This window comes from Triplophysa dalaica, chromosome 3 (assembly GCF_015846415.1).
Source record: "Triplophysa dalaica isolate WHDGS20190420 chromosome 3, ASM1584641v1, whole genome shotgun sequence".
Lineage (NCBI taxonomy): Eukaryota > Metazoa > Chordata > Actinopteri > Cypriniformes > Nemacheilidae > Triplophysa > Triplophysa dalaica.
In genome coordinates, this window is record NC_079544.1 from 8,194,248 (window position 1) to 8,212,320 (window position 18,073).

The 18,073-nt window shown below is 41.2% G+C and overlaps 2 protein-coding genes across 5 annotated transcripts; one reads left to right on the forward strand and one right to left on the reverse strand.

Moving 5' to 3' along the window:
• Positions 1–147: 147 nt before the first annotated feature.
• buc (bucky ball) lies at positions 148–3,408 on the reverse strand. 4 transcript variants are annotated; one of them, XM_056742958.1, is made up of 7 exons: positions 3,187–3,385; positions 3,020–3,073; positions 2,785–2,940; positions 1,162–2,700; positions 976–1,074; positions 786–890; positions 148–715 (listed from the first exon to the last, which is right to left on the reverse strand). In XM_056742958.1, exons 2-7 carry the CDS (start codon positions 3,024–3,026, stop codon positions 684–686), a joined length of 1,938 nt encoding a protein of 645 aa, XP_056598936.1. In that variant the 5' UTR covers positions 3,027–3,073; positions 3,187–3,385; the 3' UTR covers positions 148–683. The 4 variants fall into 4 exon arrangements, with proteins under 4 accessions (XP_056598936.1, XP_056598932.1, XP_056598935.1 ...); XM_056742954.1 differs by having other exon boundaries at positions 148–890; positions 3,187–3,408; XM_056742957.1 differs by having other exon boundaries at positions 148–890; positions 1,162–2,697; positions 3,187–3,276.
• A 331-nt stretch (positions 3,409–3,739) lies between these two features.
• LOC130417398 (E3 ubiquitin-protein ligase RNF31) lies at positions 3,740–15,990 on the forward strand. Its single transcript, XM_056742953.1, has 23 exons — positions 3,740–3,881; positions 4,553–4,752; positions 5,157–5,303; positions 5,389–5,544; positions 5,628–5,684; positions 6,006–6,162; positions 6,488–6,647; positions 6,743–6,888; positions 7,081–7,223; positions 7,417–7,650; positions 7,743–8,057; positions 8,598–8,783; positions 9,056–9,262; positions 9,417–9,590; positions 9,725–9,823; positions 10,505–10,594; positions 10,883–10,997; positions 11,549–11,661; positions 11,873–11,983; positions 14,025–14,073; positions 14,528–14,624; positions 14,789–14,954; positions 15,045–15,990. Exons 2-23 carry the CDS (start codon positions 4,555–4,557, stop codon positions 15,093–15,095), a joined length of 3,171 nt encoding a protein of 1,056 aa, XP_056598931.1. The 5' UTR covers positions 3,740–3,881; positions 4,553–4,554; the 3' UTR covers positions 15,096–15,990.
• The last annotated feature ends 2,083 nt before the right edge of the window (positions 15,991–18,073 follow it).

Consider the following 18,073-nt stretch of genomic DNA (forward strand, 5'->3'; position numbering starts at 1 on the left):
TTAGGTTCACAACTAACTGAGAAACTAGCATCGTGACAAGTCCCCCACTAATCATCTGGCCTCAAAACAAGGTGGACAACGAAGCCAAACACACCCCTAGAGAAGGGGGGGTAGGGAGTAGTTTAAATAACATCTTCCAGACACAGATAAAGTGCAATGATACTTTAATGACACTGTACAGCTACATGTAGCAACATTACACTGCAATGTATAAAAATGGCATGGTAATAAAAACAAAAAGACCCATCTGGACTAAGAGCAGCCAAACTGTCCACTTTATTTTACAGATTCCCCTTTTCCTTTTTTTTTGCATCACCCCTTAACCAGCTGCATCTCCAGTGCCCAATATTTGAAACTGGTCTCAGTGGACCGTTCCTTGACCATATCAACATTCAGAGCCCTCACGATGATGCAAGATCTACACCACATCAGCAGGAGGTCATGTGGGCATGAGTTAAGGCACGGTCCAATGAGAGCAGCCCAGGTCTAGATTAAGATGAACGCATTACATTCAAAATAGAAAATGAACTCGAGCGTTGGAAATGCAGCAAGGTGTACATGACTGTCGTACGTTTTCAGTTACATACAGTAAAGAACAGTGTCCATGTGTGCATTTCATATTAAAGTGCTTTTTACACAAATTTCAGGTAATACATTTAAGTATTACAGCAGTGCATAATGGTTTAGTATCTTGTGCCTCTTTTCTTCATAGCACCTGATGGGATAAACGTTGCAGGTCAACATGAATGCGTGGCAATTTGCTGAAAATAAAAATAAAACATTACCTCTGCCCCTCTGGCAGTAAGTGAAATCTGTCTCGCAGTCGTCATATTCACTTCTTGGCCTCTGCTGGAGGCGAGTCTTGCAAGGCCTTCTTAATGGCATTCTCCCTTTGAGAGAAGTTAAAAAAAAAACATTGACACTTGCAGTGAATAGTTGAAATTCTGGAGGATCTTTACAGCGAAAGCATACTACCTTGATCTTGAGACCCAGGGACTTGCCTCCAGGACCTTGGCTTTGCACCACAGCTTGCCCATGTCTCTTGGTCAGGCACACCCTCTCGCCATTGTCGATCTTGATCGAAAAACAAGTCCCATGCATTTTGTGATTGCATTAAAAGGGCAAAGAAATATAAATAAATGAAAAAAAGGATACCCTTACCAGTACAAGGCCGGCACAAGGAACCCTTCGGAGTTCTCTTATCTGCTTTAGCCAGAGGGCCATGTTCCTCACAGCAGTCCCCCTTGGAATGCACCCGAGCCAGTTCACGCAGCTCACAGCTTTCCTGTCCCTCACATACCAGCTTTCTGTGTCTGTGCTTGGCACAGTGATGACCACATAGGGGCAGTGCATGCCTGCTGAAACCCTTCCTCTTGGACACCCTTGGAGACTCACAACTGCTCCGAACCTCTCCTTCAATGTCATACTCGCATTCTTGATCAGACACTTCATTGGTGAGGTCACGTTCAGGATGGCTGCAGTGTTCTGGCAATTTGCACACTTGACCCTCATCCTGCAAGCTCGAGCCACAACAGGCACATGCTTTCTGGGAGCCAAAGAAGGATTTCTCTGCACTCAGGAGCTCTTTTCGAGAGCAAATGGGGACCTCACTGGTTTCAGCCAGTCTGCCTCCACTCACATACACGTGTCCAGGAATGAGGTCAAGATCCTCGGCGTCGGTAGAAAACATTTCATCTCTCGAAGAGAGCTCGTCTATGGATGGACTCAGAACACTCTGGCGCTCTTGGACCACTTGAGGGTAGTAGCTAAAAGAATATGCACCGCCAATGGAGGACAAGTAGTTTTGCGCAGACAGAGTAGAAGGAGACTCAAAGTAAACAAGTGGGTCAATCTCTCTTTCAAGACTGAGGCCAGTTGTTGCCTTGTTGCAGGGCAGCCGAAGAATTTGATATGGCAATTCGAAATCTTCAGACAGCTGTATCAGAGGTTCTGCAGCAACGTCAGAAGAGATATTCTGTACCTGCTCAAATTCAGAGGGCGCATCTCCACGCAAGTCAGGCATCTCCAAATCGTGACACTCTGTTAGACCTGTGGTGCTCATCACACCACTACAAAACACATTGCCAGTGGCACTGGTTGGAGACTTGTCATTTTGGCAGGACGTTTCATCAGAAACACTCTGTTGGTGGTCATCTCCCACAACATCCTCTTCCTCGTGGACGGAGGAACTGTCAAGAGGCAGAACATCTGATAACACGCAATCATCCAGTCTGCCCTGGCTAGACTCACCATCATATGCAGAGTCGCTGTAGGTTGTGGGCCTGACTTGATTACCCTGTTCCTCCTGGCCTTCCTGAGAAGCGAGTTCCAACTTGGACTCTTCATTTAAAGATATCAGCTTCTCTCCCTGAATCACGTCAGGGGTAGAGGACACCACCGTGTTAGCCCCCTTGTCACCAGCTTTTTGTTCACAGACCTTGAGACTCTCAATTTTGTCCATCAGTTTGTTGACTGAATCACTCGGATCGGTTTGGACTTCAGAACAGGCGGTTTCCCGCTGCATAGCCGCATGCTGAAAGTGGTGGCGGACTCGCAAGTCATACGATGCAACTGAGGGGAAGTGAGGGTTGATCCTTCTGTAATCAACTGGCTGCACGGGTGCATGTGGAATCACGTACCCAGGGTACTGCATATACTGATAAGGGGCCATGTAAGGCCGACTATAGTGCAAAGCTGCTGCTAAAAAAAAAAAAAAAGACAAATCTATAACCAAACCTGTCAGAAAACGACAAAGATAAGCATCGCCTTAAACCGTGAACTTACCTGGCCCTGGAAACCCATAGTGTCCATAGGGATTCATGGGCCACTGATACATGTAATAAGGCTGAGATGGTGGTTGAACATAGAAAAATGGTCTGGTGTGGTTTACTGGATGGTGAGGTTGCCCAACTCCCATTGATTGTGAAGTGTTATTCATTCCTAAAACACAATAGGTACTTTATTGCTTTAACAGTTAACAAACAAGCAGATCATTTACCAAAACAGTCGACTTGTTTACCTTCCATTCCTTGTGAAGAGATAAAGACAGCACAGGATACAAGACACTGCAATACTGTAAAACATATAATATTGTGATTAATAAATCAAGCACAACACAAAGCAAAACAGGCATGGCAGACTTACTATAAGGGGCACAGGAAATTTCATTACTCAGGAATCACTAACCTTAGCTGTGAAAGTGACAAAGTGGACTTTATTGTGCATAGATCGAGAGCAACAAACTCTGTCGTTAAAGCTTCTCGCTTTTTATTTATAAGTTTCATACACATAGCCCGAGAGTCACATTAATGCAATCAACGGATGATAGCAGGTGTGTCCAATCTATTCACTTTAGGCGCGATCGACTTCACACGGTGATGCGCAGACCGTTCCATGAATGAGAACTAAATACCGCGAGAGCTAATGAGAAGCATACGGAGCAGTATGTTCTCGCGGTACTTTGATGTTACACTCTGCTTGGTATATGCAGCGACACTATTAACTCTATAATGCCTGCATTGTTCTGTAACACGATCACATATCTTCATCTTTAAACCGTTTAACAGTGTCGTTTGGCCTTTTTAACGAAATATACGTTCCCTTATTAGAAAGATGCTTTAGATTAGTCATGTTGTCGTTTTTTCGGTAAAATTACAAGAATATGGCTCATAATGTAATGTTTCCTGCACATGGCTTTTGACTTCTACTTTCATCCTCCTTGTAATTTCATTATTCAGCTTCCACTCACCTGCTTATATTTCATAACATTTATTGGAGTGAAATGTTTGCGTGTACACAGAGCGCCTCTATGCTGTCAGTCTTATGTTTCGCTTTTACGTGTGAGTGAATGAGAGCTGCGCTGCTCAAACAGTAAATACGAGGTAAGTAGAAATATTAACCGACAGCTGTTGAAATGCTACGAACTATTAAGCTTACCGAACCGTATTACAAGAACAATATCTAAACGTTTCTCTATGCTAACAATAACGAGCTCTTGATGCCAGTTGTTCCTTATTTCATCAGCATTAGCTTGCTAGCTTACGTGTTGTCAACAGTAGACGTTTTGAACGAGCAGTGAAGGTTCATTTTTTTGTGCGGTTGTCAACATATGGAGGTTATTCAAAACAACAACCACGACTGTAAAAGATTATTTTATGTAGCAATAAAGCTTTATTTAAAGGTTGTTTGCTAGCTTTGGTGTGAGTAGTTCTGGTTTCACTTTTCACCTCAGAAGGCTAGCTGGTTAGCTTGTGTGGTTTTAAATGTACAAGCACGTACATGAAGCGTGTATTGGTTTACAAAATATAAACATGTAAGCAGGAAAATGACTTTGTATGGTTGGCTATGCGATTTAAAAAAGGTATAACGTGTTTTTATATTTATTACGTTATTCCAAACTCAATGAGTGAACCGTATTGTATATTACCACGAAAATCAAACTATCGACCAAACTGCTCCGATGTTACACAATGTCATAGTTTGTTTACTGCAGTTTTGGTTCCAAATAACTCAGGCGTTGTGTTTTTGATCTTTAAATGACTTTCACTTTCAGCTATGGCCTCTCTCAGTGATCAGCTGGAGGAGGTGAGGCTGAATGCAGAGGGCACTTTATGTTCTCCAGGGACTGCTCAGGAGATCAGGATAGGGGTGTCCGCCATGGTCAACATTCCCTTACCTCCCACCAGCAAATATCGCCACATAGCCGCTGAAAGCATGTTGAAAGAAAACAGTAGTGGAAACAATAGGAAAGAGGTGAGATCTGGTTTAATGAGTAATGTTTTTCAGGCATCCGCAATGTTAATGGAAACAATGGTGGCAAACGTGTGACTCATTGGCTCCTTTCATCCTGTTTGTTAACGGTCCATGTTGCACTCATTTGCAGATAGAGGGTTTTGTTCGTGTCAATGACTTACATAAAGCTCATAATAATGCACAGGCTTGGATAATCTGTCACATCCGGAGATGTTTCACAAGACACAGTCCTTAAACCATGTCTCTTACCTTAGGTTTATCATCTGTTTCCACTATTAAGAATGCATATAAAATTCCTCCCTAGTACATTTTTACCCACCGTGTTGTTTTTAAATTAGGACGTTGACCTCAGTTTGAGCTTGTTCAGGTTTTTCTATTACACATTAATATGTTGTCCTTTTCAGACGAGGGCATCCCTGCAGAAACTTTCCACAGCTTTGAACATCTTGGAGAAGTATGGCTCCAATCTTACCAACTCCAATAGGCCAAAGTACTGGCGTACTGTGAAGTACAACAACCCTGTCTTCAGGACCACAGTAGATTCTATTCAGGTGTGTTGTGCATGAGTGTTTCAGCCACACTGAACTTCACAAAACATCTGCAATCTTTTGACGTTTAATAATCATGTTCTATTAGGGTGGCAGGGCTGTACTTAACCTGTATGGATATACGAATCACCAGCCTGACGGTTTGAGCTTTCCTGAAGATGTTGTTGAGCCCGATGTTGGGAAGGTGGCATCAGTGACTCTTGAGGTCATGTGCCTTCGCATGGAGATAGACATGCTTACTAAGGTTTGAGGCAGTGAAATATAAGCACTCATTGGGTTTGTGAAACGTGAACTGTCAGCTCATATAGTCTGTTTTTTTTCCTGCAGGATGCCCATTCTCACCCCGAATTCTTTGAAAGACTTATTCCCTCCCTCACTCTGGAGGTGAGGTTGTTTTTTTGTCATTTGAGATGAGTTGTTTGTTTCAGACAAGTTTTAACCAAAATCGCAAGCATACTTTGTTTAACGATTTACTGTATGTGGTTATGATTTACTTCATGCATTGTAAAAGCATGACTCACAAAAGGTTAACTTTCAAAGTTAAAAATAGTCATGTTTTAACTCTTTATAGTTTTCCCCATGCCTTTACATAAATATTTTATCTTGCAGTGTTGAATATGATTTTTTTAAGAAGTAGAAATATTCCTGGCAGTGTCTTAATGATATGTCATGTAAACTGTTCATTTTTTTATTATATCTGCACAGGAGGAAGAGGAAATTGGCACGGATGCAGTTGCTTTCTCTCCTAATGAGACTCCATTGGAAAAGCAAAGTCTCTCGCCTGCATCTACACCATCTCAATCCAAATCTCTTTTCAGTCCGGCCCTCTCTCTTTCGTCTTTAGGGCCCTCTAAACCGACAGGTGAAGGCATCACACACCACAGACTTTCCCTACAAGGAATAGTTTACCCAAAAATGAAAAAGTCTGCTTTCATTTGCCCAGCTCTCATTCTGTTTAATCCTGTCTGACCTTGTTCTGTGGAACACAACAATGTAAGATGACGTTAGTCAGACTATCTTCACTTTCAGAGCGTCAATAAAATACTACTTTTGTTTTTCATGCATTATTGTTGAAGACAACACAAGAAGAGTAAACGGCGAGAGTGATGAATTTTCTTTAAAATACATTTTGATTGGGGGTCCATTCTGTTTCCATTTCATTTGAATTTCTTTTAATTTCTTTACAGACAACTGCAGCATATGTGGCATATCTCCAGTCTCAGCTCACTGTCCAACCTGTACTCAGCGCCTGTGCAAAGAATGTGACCACCTATATCATTCCCATTCTGGACGATCTACACATGTGAGAATTCCTGTAACTTCCTCTAAACCCACAAAACGGCTCAGGTTAGCACAGTTAGCATTGAAGTTTGAGGGAAATTGTTTATATAATGTTTAAACTGATTGTGTAATTTCTTTCTCTCTGATATGCCTCTTTTTAGCTCATCGCTGTCTACATGGCAGTGTTTATATTGCACTACAGTGAATACAATGCAGCAGGTTTTGTGTGAAACTTGTGAGCGACCACGGCTGTCTTCTGCTGCCCCGTCTGTCCAGGAGGAGCCATCACAGCCGTCTACAATATCTGGTTTGTCCAGAACAGCCATTTAGATTTTTGAAGACACTTCTGTGTCTTATACTCAATGCCACCTAATGACAATGTAACATTGACGTTTTTTTTTTTACCTTTGTTACCATGTAGCCAACTTGGCACGCATTTGAATGTCATTGCATTAATGTTGTTGTCAAACTTTGATGTTTTGTGAATTTCTTTTCTCAGAGTGGCAATGTAAAAGCTGCACAGTAGTGAATGCAGGTAGCAGCATTCTGTGTGAGGTGTGTGAGCGCCCTCGTCTGGCCACCCGGCCTCCTGTAGCGCCCTACCGACCAATTCCCACTACTACAGAACTAATGGACAGCCAGGTGCCACTTTCCATATTTCATAGTCACTGTTATTAAGTTTTATACTTTCTTTTTCATGCTTATTCTGGCTGTTCAAACAGATTGCACTCTTTGGTGTTGCTAGTCGGGCAGAGACTTTTTTGTGATAAAAAAACTTTTAAGATTTGTAATTGTTTTGTTTTTATTCCTCCTTTCTTTCATTCTCTCCTTTCAGTGGGTTTGTCCGTTTTGTACCTACGTCAATCAGTCACAATCACCCGTCTGCGAAATGTGTTATCTTTCAAAGTCAGACCCTGCCCCATCACCCTCGAAACCCCTCCCTGTCTCACCAGTAAAGAACATCACAACTGTATTAGCCACCCCCAAAGTCACGCCCACTGAGGATCCTGATTTGAAAAGACAACGATTAATGAAGGAAGAGGGGATTAAACTTATTCAGCTCATTCGTGTAAGTCAGGTTTCATCTGCATTGGCTTTGACCTGGGCAGGGCACCGTTCTTTAAAGCTTACAAGCATCTTCACTGTCTTTGTTTTTCTCAGGAGGGAGAGAAGAAAGGGGTGAGCCCAGAGGAGGTTTACACAAGCATGTGCGTATCAGGGAACAGTAATGTAACACCGTATGACTGGCTGAAGACAGAACTTTCTCATGTGCTCGATGAGATCTGTGTGATGGCTGCATCCTGCCACCAGGAATCCAATGCACTGTTAAAAAGGTCAGGAGAGAACGAGAGCCAGGAAGGACAAAAATGCAACAGCGTGCCTCTGTCTAGAGCAGAAGCCAAACGGGCCTGGCTGGCAGCAGGGGGCGACAATGAGAAGGCTGTCAGACAAGCTCACAGAGACCGCAGAGTTAAAGTGAGTTCCTAATTTACAAAATCACAATTTTATTAGTTATTTTATTGATGTTACGTCAGCTGCGTATTTAAGAGTTTATTAAGGTTTCTAGACCTTTCTGATTTGTTTCTTGATGCAGTATAAAATTCTTTCATAAAATGACCTTCTTGCTTAATCAAGGTTACATTTTTTTATTAAGCACCTGTAATAACGTCTAAACATTAACTTGAGAAATAAAAGAAACAATTTTGAAAACATGGGCCAAAATCTAAAACACAAAAATGCATGTTAATGTTTTATTACTATTGTAATATTGCACGACATGCTTTAGTACTATTCATCGAGTTTACTGTGATGTCCTCTTGCCACATACATGCAATGGTGCGAGTCAACTGTAAAGTCAACCTTTTACTGTTTGTTATTAAATGTGAAACTAGTCAAGTAATGTGAAATCTTTGATATGTTAAGTTTTATGCCTTTTGCATTATGAATTGCAAATTCTAGTTTTAATAGATTTTCACACAAAGCTTTTTTTGGTGTGTTCGTGTACGTGTTTGTTAGGTAAAAGAGCTTGGCTCCATGGGCTTTAATGACGTGACTCGCTGTGAGGAAGCCTTGCGGCAGAGCGGAGGGGAGGTGAGGGGGGCTCTCGTCCTGCTGCAGCGCTCTTTACTAGATCCCTTCCATCAGCGCATGTGGAACGATGAGCAAGAACCCCCTATCGACATCAACCATCCTGACAAACAGGTGACTGCCCTTTTGCTTTAATGCAGCTGAAGACTGCATTGCTTTCTTACCAAGTGCATAACATAGTATTGTTCACTCATGTTTAGTGATCCGTCACATTTATTTGTGAGTCACAGAAAGAATAATTTTCTGACTAAATTGTTGGTAAAATTATTCTTACAGTAGCACATTCAGTTCAATGTGGAAATGGATGAATGATTTTGCAACCACTTTCACAAATACATAATTTTTGTCTTTTACGATTGAGGCCTTAATCCTTTACTTGTGTTCAGCACGTTTGCCGCAGGTTGCTGGCTGTGTACGACCTGCCCAGTTGGGGACGCTGTGAGCTGGCTCTCTCTTTGCTGCGGGACCCTACAGCCTCCTACACCCTGGACGATGTGGTTCAGGCCGTGCGCGAGTCACCTGATAAAGATTTTATACGCCGCGTGCTGAACAAAGAATGCCCCACCTGCCTGTCCATCTTTCCTCAAAGCAAGGTACTTTGAAATCAAAAGTCTTCGGCACATCTAATTGACATTATAAGTTTTCCAAACTTTTATTATACATTGTTTGGTCAAGCAGGTAGTCACTCTTAAAAATAAAACCATTTAGGTGGCTGAATTTCAATTGGGTTGTTGTTTTGTGTCTCAGATGCAGTCCCTGACGTCGTGCCAGTGCTCGGTGTGCTGTGGATGTTTCAAACAGCATTTCACGATAGCAGTGAGGGACAAGCACATCAGAGACATGGTGTGTCCCGTCTGCGCAGAGCCTGACATCAACGACCCAGAGCACCTCAACAGCTACTTCTCTACCCTGGACATTCAGGTAAATGAGCAAATAAACAATGATAAAGAGAAGGATATGGGTTGGTAAACAGTGGCATATGTTGGAGCCAGGCTCCATGCGTGTGAAGTCTGAATGATCTCAATGTGTGTGCTTGTTTGTGTTGGACTGCACAGCTTAGGGATTGTCTGGAACGGGATGTGTACGAGCTTTTCCACAAGAAGCTGACTGAGCAGGCTCTCATCAAAGACCCGAAGTTCTTGTGGTGTAGCCATGTGAGTGACGCCTTCTCTCTGCACTTCACTAGTTCTCTCTGCAATTCCTCACTGTTCTCGACAGCAGTAGTCTCATCAATGTAGAGCAGTTAACACTGATGAGCTGTAGGAATTAAAGAAGGGTGGGGGGGTAAACTGTGACATTTACCTGGATTGTTGGGATTGTTTCACACCATGACAATCCACCAACATGAGATTAAACGGTTCGTTTTTTTGCGATTAAGCACCCAGTAGGAGTACATTTTGACAAATTCTCGGTGGCAAAAGGTTTCTACTTTAATAATACTACAATATTTTTGCAAATAGGGTTTAGACATTATTGGCTTTGTGTTTAATTATTTTGAAGGGACAGCAAATTTACACTGTTATACAAGCTATACACTCACTACTTTACATGGTAGCAAAGTTTCATTTCTTCAGTGTTGTCACATAAAAAATAAATAATAAAATATTTATAAAAATGTGAGGAGTGTACTTACTTCTGTGAGATACTGAATATGATGGGACCTTTCTAAATATATGATGGCATTTCAAAAATTAGGCACAGTTTTAAGATTAGGGCAATATAGTTTATCTGATGACACATTCATCCATGTTTCGCCGAATTGACAACAATGTTTGAGGTGCATTTTCGTTTGTCTCTCTCACATGCTCTCTCTCTTACTCTTCTTGTTCTCACAGTGCTCGTACGGTTTCATCTATGTCGGCGACCAGCTCAAGGTCACCTGTCACCAGTGCAGGAATAGCTTCTGTGCCCAGTGCAAAAAGCCGGTAACCTAGAAAAGTGAACTATGATTTGATCATAGATTAGAGGTCAAGTGATAAGAGATTAATGAGCAGATCTATTTTAAAAGGAGTAATGATTGAAACTTTACTAACTGTAAAATAGCCCGTAACTGTATGACAAATTGAACAATAATGACTTGAAAATCGCTTTTTGATTGTTTAATATAATTACCAAAAATACATATGCTATACTGATATCAGTCGTCCTCTGTTGTACTGTAGACCTGCGTGACTCCTGAAAATAAATGTGTGTATAACCTTGTCTGTTTGAAGTGGGAGGACCAGCACAAGGGGCTCTCATGTGAGCAGTTTCAGCTGTGGAAGCGAGAGAACGACCCAGAGTACCAGAGGCAGGGCTTGGCCGGATACCTCCGTGACAATGGGATCAGTGAGTTCCTTTTTGATCTGCTGCAGAAGCCTCTCAGGCCTGTGCTAATGCTCTCCTAATCCACATCTGCTGACAGCAGTACCACCACCTCAGAGAGGCTAAATATCACATAACCCTTCCCTCCGTACCCCAGTCTGAATACTAGAGCTGAATTAACCAAAGTGTACATGTTGCTCCTATATGGTCTGTTTGTTTGGTTTGGTGGTTTTGTTCAAGCGGTGCAAGAAAACAAAATGAAATAATAATGTTGAGTAGTTCTCACTTGCAGACATTTTTTATTCTGAATTATTGACCACACAGGGAGCAGGGTTTCTGTTTGTACAGTACAAGATGTTTATAGGGGTGCAAAAACCAAATGCTGAAGTCTGCTTTTCTGAAACTGTCCAAACATCAAACTGTATGTCATTCTAGTTTTCCCTCCGTCAATATGTGTATGTCATTCTGTTGTGAGGGTTGTCTGTCTCTATTTGTTTAGTTTTTTATTCTGTTGTTCTTTACTTCTCTTGTCTGATAATAATGTTACAATGTTCTTTGTCTTTTCTGTGTTTCAGCTTGTCCTAACTGTAGGTTCCAGTACGCTCTGGCCAGGGGCGGCTGTATACACTTCAGCTGTTCCCAGTGCAGGTATCAGTTCTGCAGTGGATGTAACAATCCCTTTCACACAGTGAGTCCCGCTCATCTCAGTGCTCCTCTCATGTTTAAGGATTGTTTATTTGTAGATTTGTGTGCGTGTTCTCTGTGATCGTGATATTCAGTTTGAAGCAGCTACAGTGTGGTCAAATGTTGAAGCCTTTCTTATGAACATGGTTTCTTTTCTTTCCCGTTTCTCCTTCTCTCTTCCCTGCATACTATTCCTCTTCTTCACTCTCTGGCAGACGTGTGCAGTGAACCAGTGTAGTGTGACAGGTCTGCATGCCCATCACCCCAGAGACTGCCTCTTCTACCTCCGAGACTGGGAGCCTGCCAGGCTTCAGGCCTTACTGCAGGTATACACACACACGTTGGTATTCCTATCATTACCCAGACTAACTATTCACTTCCATTGCAGTAATTGTGATATATTTTATCCCCTAAATTAACCCCATAACCCTAGACCTATCCTTAACATTTTTGACATTTTTATTTAGAAATTTGGGTATGTTTATTAAGCTATTTCATTGCAGTGGCAGAAAAATGTAACAAAAAAAACAAAAAAATAAAGAAAAGACTTTTATACAATGTGGGGGCATTTTCCTCTCCATTATGTTGCTGAAACCGCAACACAAACAAAGTCTCGCTCAAACACAATGTGGCGCTTTAACACAGGCACGCAAATTTCCTCCCACTCATTCACACACACAACTCCAGAGACCCGTTTCAGAAAGGATGTTTAGTGAGTAAATTAACCCTGAAATGAGGGAAACTCTGGGTTTTCCGTTTTAGAATGGGGTTAACTCAAGCACGTTTCTAAAAGAGAGGTAACTTATACTCTGAGTCAGTAACCATAGTAACAACACGAGAGTCTGATGCTCTACGGGTGTCCTATACACCATGACGTCTCACGTTTATATCTAGAGCACTGGCCGTTGCCATGGTGAATCGTAATATCGGAGCTCCATTGATCATGGCTTGTCGAAGTTGTGGTGCAAGCGCTTAGCTCGAGGTAAGCCTACCCAGAGTTCAATTCAATTCAATTTTATTTATATAGTGCGTTTCACAATGTGCATTGTTCCAAAGCAGCTTTACAGGAGCAAATAAGAAAATCACAGAAAGGTAAAACACGTGCATGGTGTTTAGAGACCAAGCAAGATCATTCTAATAAATAAATAATTAAATAAATGCAGTCTCCCGGTGAGCATGCCAACACTGCCCCTGCTGTGGCAGGAACACAAACTCCAATGATTGATTAATAGAGAAAAAAAAAACTCGGGAGAAACCAGGCTCAGCCGGGAGGGCCAGATCCCCTCTGCACTCAGTGAACCCGACCAAAAGCCACCGAGCAAACATCCACGAAGATAAGGAGAGCCCACCACCCGCTACCCAGAAAGTCCCAATCGCCGAAACCATGCAGGTCCAACCTGGTCCCACTCTACGATGGTCACCAGAAAACCAGGGAAAAATAGTAATGGCCTAATGTAACATTATTCCTCTGTTGTCCAATATCGACCACAAAACAAGAGCAGACCAGACCCACACATCCCCAACAAATGAAATCCCCACAACCAACAAACCCCCCCCCTATTTCCCACAAACACCCACCCAGCAACCTCCAATCAGTGCCACTGAGTGCAGCTATAACTTCAAACTGCTGTCATTTGATGTAATTTAGCATTAAATACCAAGTATTGTAACTTGCAACTAGCATTAATGTGTCTTTGCTCTTTTGGGGATGAAATTCCTGAGCTGGGATGGTCAGATGATCGCTATTCTTTTGGTGGTTGATGTAATTGCCTGAGATGGAGCTGGGATGGCCAGTCAGTCCGCAGGCTCTCGCAGGAGGATGGCACGGGATTTTCTAGTAATCCCTAGTTGGGGATGGGAATATGACGTTCATCTGGACCTGGCGGAATCGCTTCCAAACTCGGGATGGAAATCCTGAGGCGGAGGCAGAAAGAGAATAATTAGCGTAGCTGCTGTTCATTAACTATGCATTAGTGAAAGCTTGGCTGAAAAGATGTGTCTTTAATCTTGATTTAAATTGGCTGAGTGTGTCTGACCCTCGGATAGTATCAGGAAGGCTATTCCAGAGTTTAGGTGCTACGTATGAGAAAGCTCGACCCCCTTTGGATGATTTAGTTATTCTAGGTGTTATCAAAAGTCCTGAGTTTTGAGATCAGAGTAACTAGAACTAACTCCAATTAACTGTTCTGAAATCAAAAACTGAAAGTTTCGCATCTCGGTGTAAATCAACTCACATTTTAACTGTGTTGGTTGAAGCTCCTTATTGAAACGGGCCCTAGGGTTGGTTTGTCAACCATCGTTCTTATCACCACGATTTCATTTTGGATACTTGTTTGAACGGCACTTTGTCATTTTGTTTTCTCATAGAAAAACGGGGTGAAGTACAACACTGACACTGCTCCAGGAACACAGACTGGTATGTCTTTATATATCAGAGTAAAACAGTATTAGTTAAGTACATTCAGACTGTGTTTCAGTATCGCTAATCAACCCAAGTGACTCTGTTTGTGTTTTCTTGTCTGTCTCTTTATCTAATTTGTCTGTCCTGTTTTAAAGTCTAGTTTACTTCCAATTTCACTCTTTATCTCAGCTGCCCAGTGGAACGAAATTGCTTTAACTGCTATGAAAGTCTAAAAGCTGGACATCATAAAACAAAGCACTGTTTTCAGACCAACTGCCATCCAATTACTGCTTCTCAGACTTCGGCTATATTTGTACTGTGAAATCGCTCTCAAACACACGCATATACACCTTCTCCTTACAGCTTTATTTCACGCTATGTCTCACTTCTCTGTCCCGAAAATATCTTCCTTGAAAACCCAGCCTTTCCTCTAAACACATTCTTGCTATCTTTTTTTTGCGTGTGGCAGGTGTTTGTGGAGTGATCGAGCAGAAGGATGAAGGGCCGCGGCCCACTGACTCGGCATGTGGAGCTCAGACTCAGCCGGGCCAGGCAGGCCTCTGCGAGTGAGTTACTTTCACTGCTTAGTGTACTCAAATCCTTTTTATTTGCAATGGCCAAAGATGATGTGTATATATAACATTCTCCAATAATTTTAAAAAGACAAAGTTATCAGTATTTGCTATTAATAATGTCTGAGATTATATTTTTCTTCTCTCTGTGTTTGTAGGAAGCATTATCGGGAGTACCTGGTTAGCCTTATTAATGGGCATTCTCTCGACCCCGCCCCCCTCTTCACTCACGATGAGCTGCTCGTGGCCTGCAGGAGATACCATGTAGACATCGCACAGGGGGAGGGAGAAGACGATAGAGCACACTACACAAGACTGCTTAAGGTGTGCAAATCCTGATTTTCTTATTCCTTAATCTTGAACCTACTTATTTTTTATAGCTATCCATTCATTCTTTACCTCTGCCGTCTGCAGAAGCTAATGGATGACGTGCCACTCGGTGACAAGGTCCCTCGCAAGAAGTGAAGACATCATCTTCTCCCTCTTGTAACCTGTGCTGACTATTTTTTCTGCGTGTGTGCCTGTAGCTTCATTATCTGAGCTACAGAATGTCAAACACAGTGCTTCCCTCTCCTAAACGTGATTTAGTTGCACATTGCATACATTGTCGTATTATTTAATCATACGTTTAGTGAGGGGTTTTACTAATCACAGTTGTATGCCTTATGTCCAGTGCAGGAGATTCACTGGGGGGACTTTTAGTTATGGACATATTTTATATATTTTAAAGAGAGATGGAGAGAATGCCACTTAAGTTATGTATGAAATGTCCATACCCATTCACTTCTTTTGCGGGGGCACAAGACCAATGCAAGTGAATGGGATTCGCTCGGTGGTTCGGTAATAATGAGTAAATTAGTATATTTCATTTATGGGTGAAATATCCCTATAATGGATTAAAGGGAATTTTGAATTCAAAGTCCAACCCCAAACCCCCCCCCCCCTGAAATTCACTCCCATGTTTCCCCCCATTTCCAGCCCTGCTTATATTCAGTCTTTAATCAAAAAAAGTGTAATTTTAGTTAAATTGCCATTATTTTACAGCATGTTGATTTGAAAAACAGAGAAGAGTCTTGGACAGTTACAGTTCACTCTTTGTGAATGCACACAAACAAGCTATATTAAGATTTTAGCAGATAGAAGATTCATCAAACGGCACCGTTTTAAATGGGTTTTAAGAGCGAACATTGAAATTTTGCTTCAGGCAGTAGTTCTCATTATCCAAATACATTAACAGCTGAAACCTGAAGATTGATTGATTCTTTGTTGAATCAAAGATACAATCAAAATATAATAAGAGCATGGTATTTTTAATATGAGTGTATGTATATATGGGATTAATAAACAAGTTATAAAATGATTTTGTGTCTACCTTAAGAAGTCACTGTATTTCTAAGCAAAAGAGCGTTATGCTCAGGTCTGGTTAGAAAAAGAAAGCAGAAAACCTTACTGACATCAGTCACAGTCTGAAAGACATGCATTTCATTATTATTCTTTCCAATGGTGTCAAGGTTGACTGTGAGATCAGAGCCCTTAAAAACACATTTCTGCTCATCTATCTGTGTATTATAGCCATTTACAGTAGGGCCGTAGTCAGGGAAACCAATGATCAGCTGCTATTTTTGCTCTGAGGACATTTGTGCTGCCAGATATTCCTGAATGTCATTTTTGTCACTTGATTCTGAGCAGGGTCCTTTTGAGAATGTTGATCATTTTAGAAGCCATTGTCGTTGTTCATGGGAATTACATTACAAATGACATGTAATGATTCGGATTGATTATAAGTTGGTTTCTAATTAGAATTAAGTTGCTTGTTCTATAGTGGAAAATAATAGTGTAGAATACTATAATACTTCGCTGAGATTTACCGATGTAAGTTTTTTTCAGAAGCACACTAGGTCATCTGTAACATATCATTTTTCCCATCAGGATATACAATATCTTATCAGCCGCTTATCACTCTGATGAGAGTGAAAACTCACAGTTTGTTGCATGGCAAGGCAAGATAATAGAAAAGCACACCTTAATGTTTAGATTAAGAGGATGTCTTGTCTTTTTGTCTTAAATGAGATCTTGATTATAAATGGATAAAAACAACCTTAATAACTACAATTCAAGCCAGAAAACTAATCTGAATCAGTGTGTTTAAAATGGTTCTGTCCTGATGTTAAGCATGCAGTATTTTTTGGCTCTGTTTAGAACATTCTTAAATGTATTTACTAAAGTAAAATTGGTAATGAATGGCATTTCACAATGTCTTAGTATGTCTTAGTATTAGTGTACTAGGTGTATGGCATGTTTAAAGTACACAGATGGGACAAGGAAATAGGCCCTAGGAAATGGGTTATACATCACTTGGATCATTCTGATGTGTTCAGACTTTTTGGGGGGTTTTCTAATCCGGATAGAGCCACAAATAAGGCCAGGAGAATCATAGATACAATCACGTAAACTTGGCACAAAGCAGCTCAAGGTTAAAGGAGCAATGAAAATTCTGTTATCATTTGCTTACCTTCAAGTTGTTTCAAATCTGTATAAATTTCTTTGTTCTGATGAACACAGAGAAAGATATTCGGAAGAATGCTTGCAACCAATCGGTTCTTGTAGTTTTGCTTTATAAATTTATTTCACTGTACTCATCAGAACAAAGAAATTCATACAGATATGGAACCCACTCTCTAAGATGGGACGGCAACCCCAAGTTGCCTTGGCGAAAAGGTTTTTCTTGTTTCTGATTGGAGGTTTTTTATGGACAAATAAATGCACTCTGCTGGCTCTTCACTGTTTATAGTCTTGTCAAGTCTTAGAGACACATGTGATTTCTCAGGACGTCTATTTTGGGGGATTCAGTCATAAAATAATTTACAGCATGTGTAAAGCTACACAAAATAATTAAGTTTGTGTTGGTTTTTATTACAACTATTCTTATTGGCTATTTTTCTTCTAGCATTTTTTAGCCAACTGATATGACTGGGGTCTTCATCTCATGTCAGTGTACCACATTTTATTGACTTATTTTTACGAAGGTAATTTATTTTTGTAGTCGTGCATAGTCTGGGACAAATACCTCGACCAGAACATGTAAAACCGACCATTAAAGTTCTCTTTTATACCTCAGGACACTAATTGTGTCCTTTTATCATTACATACTGATGTGGATGCTGGGTAATACACTAGCCCTTCTTAATCAAAGGCGGTATGAGTGGGGTCAGAACCTCTTGTATTGAGCAGGAGAGCTTTTTGACATGCACCACACCTCTTCTTTGACCTTCATTATCTTGCATAACCAGATAGCAGCGCAAAGCAAATGTAGTGATGAAATGCTGACCAACCAACTGTATCAAAATAAATTGCCACCAGCAGTGAAATTCAAATGAGAACATTCAATGCTTCAAAGAGCTAAAAGCTGGATAGGAAACGGATACGCAGTTTACGTTAGCGTT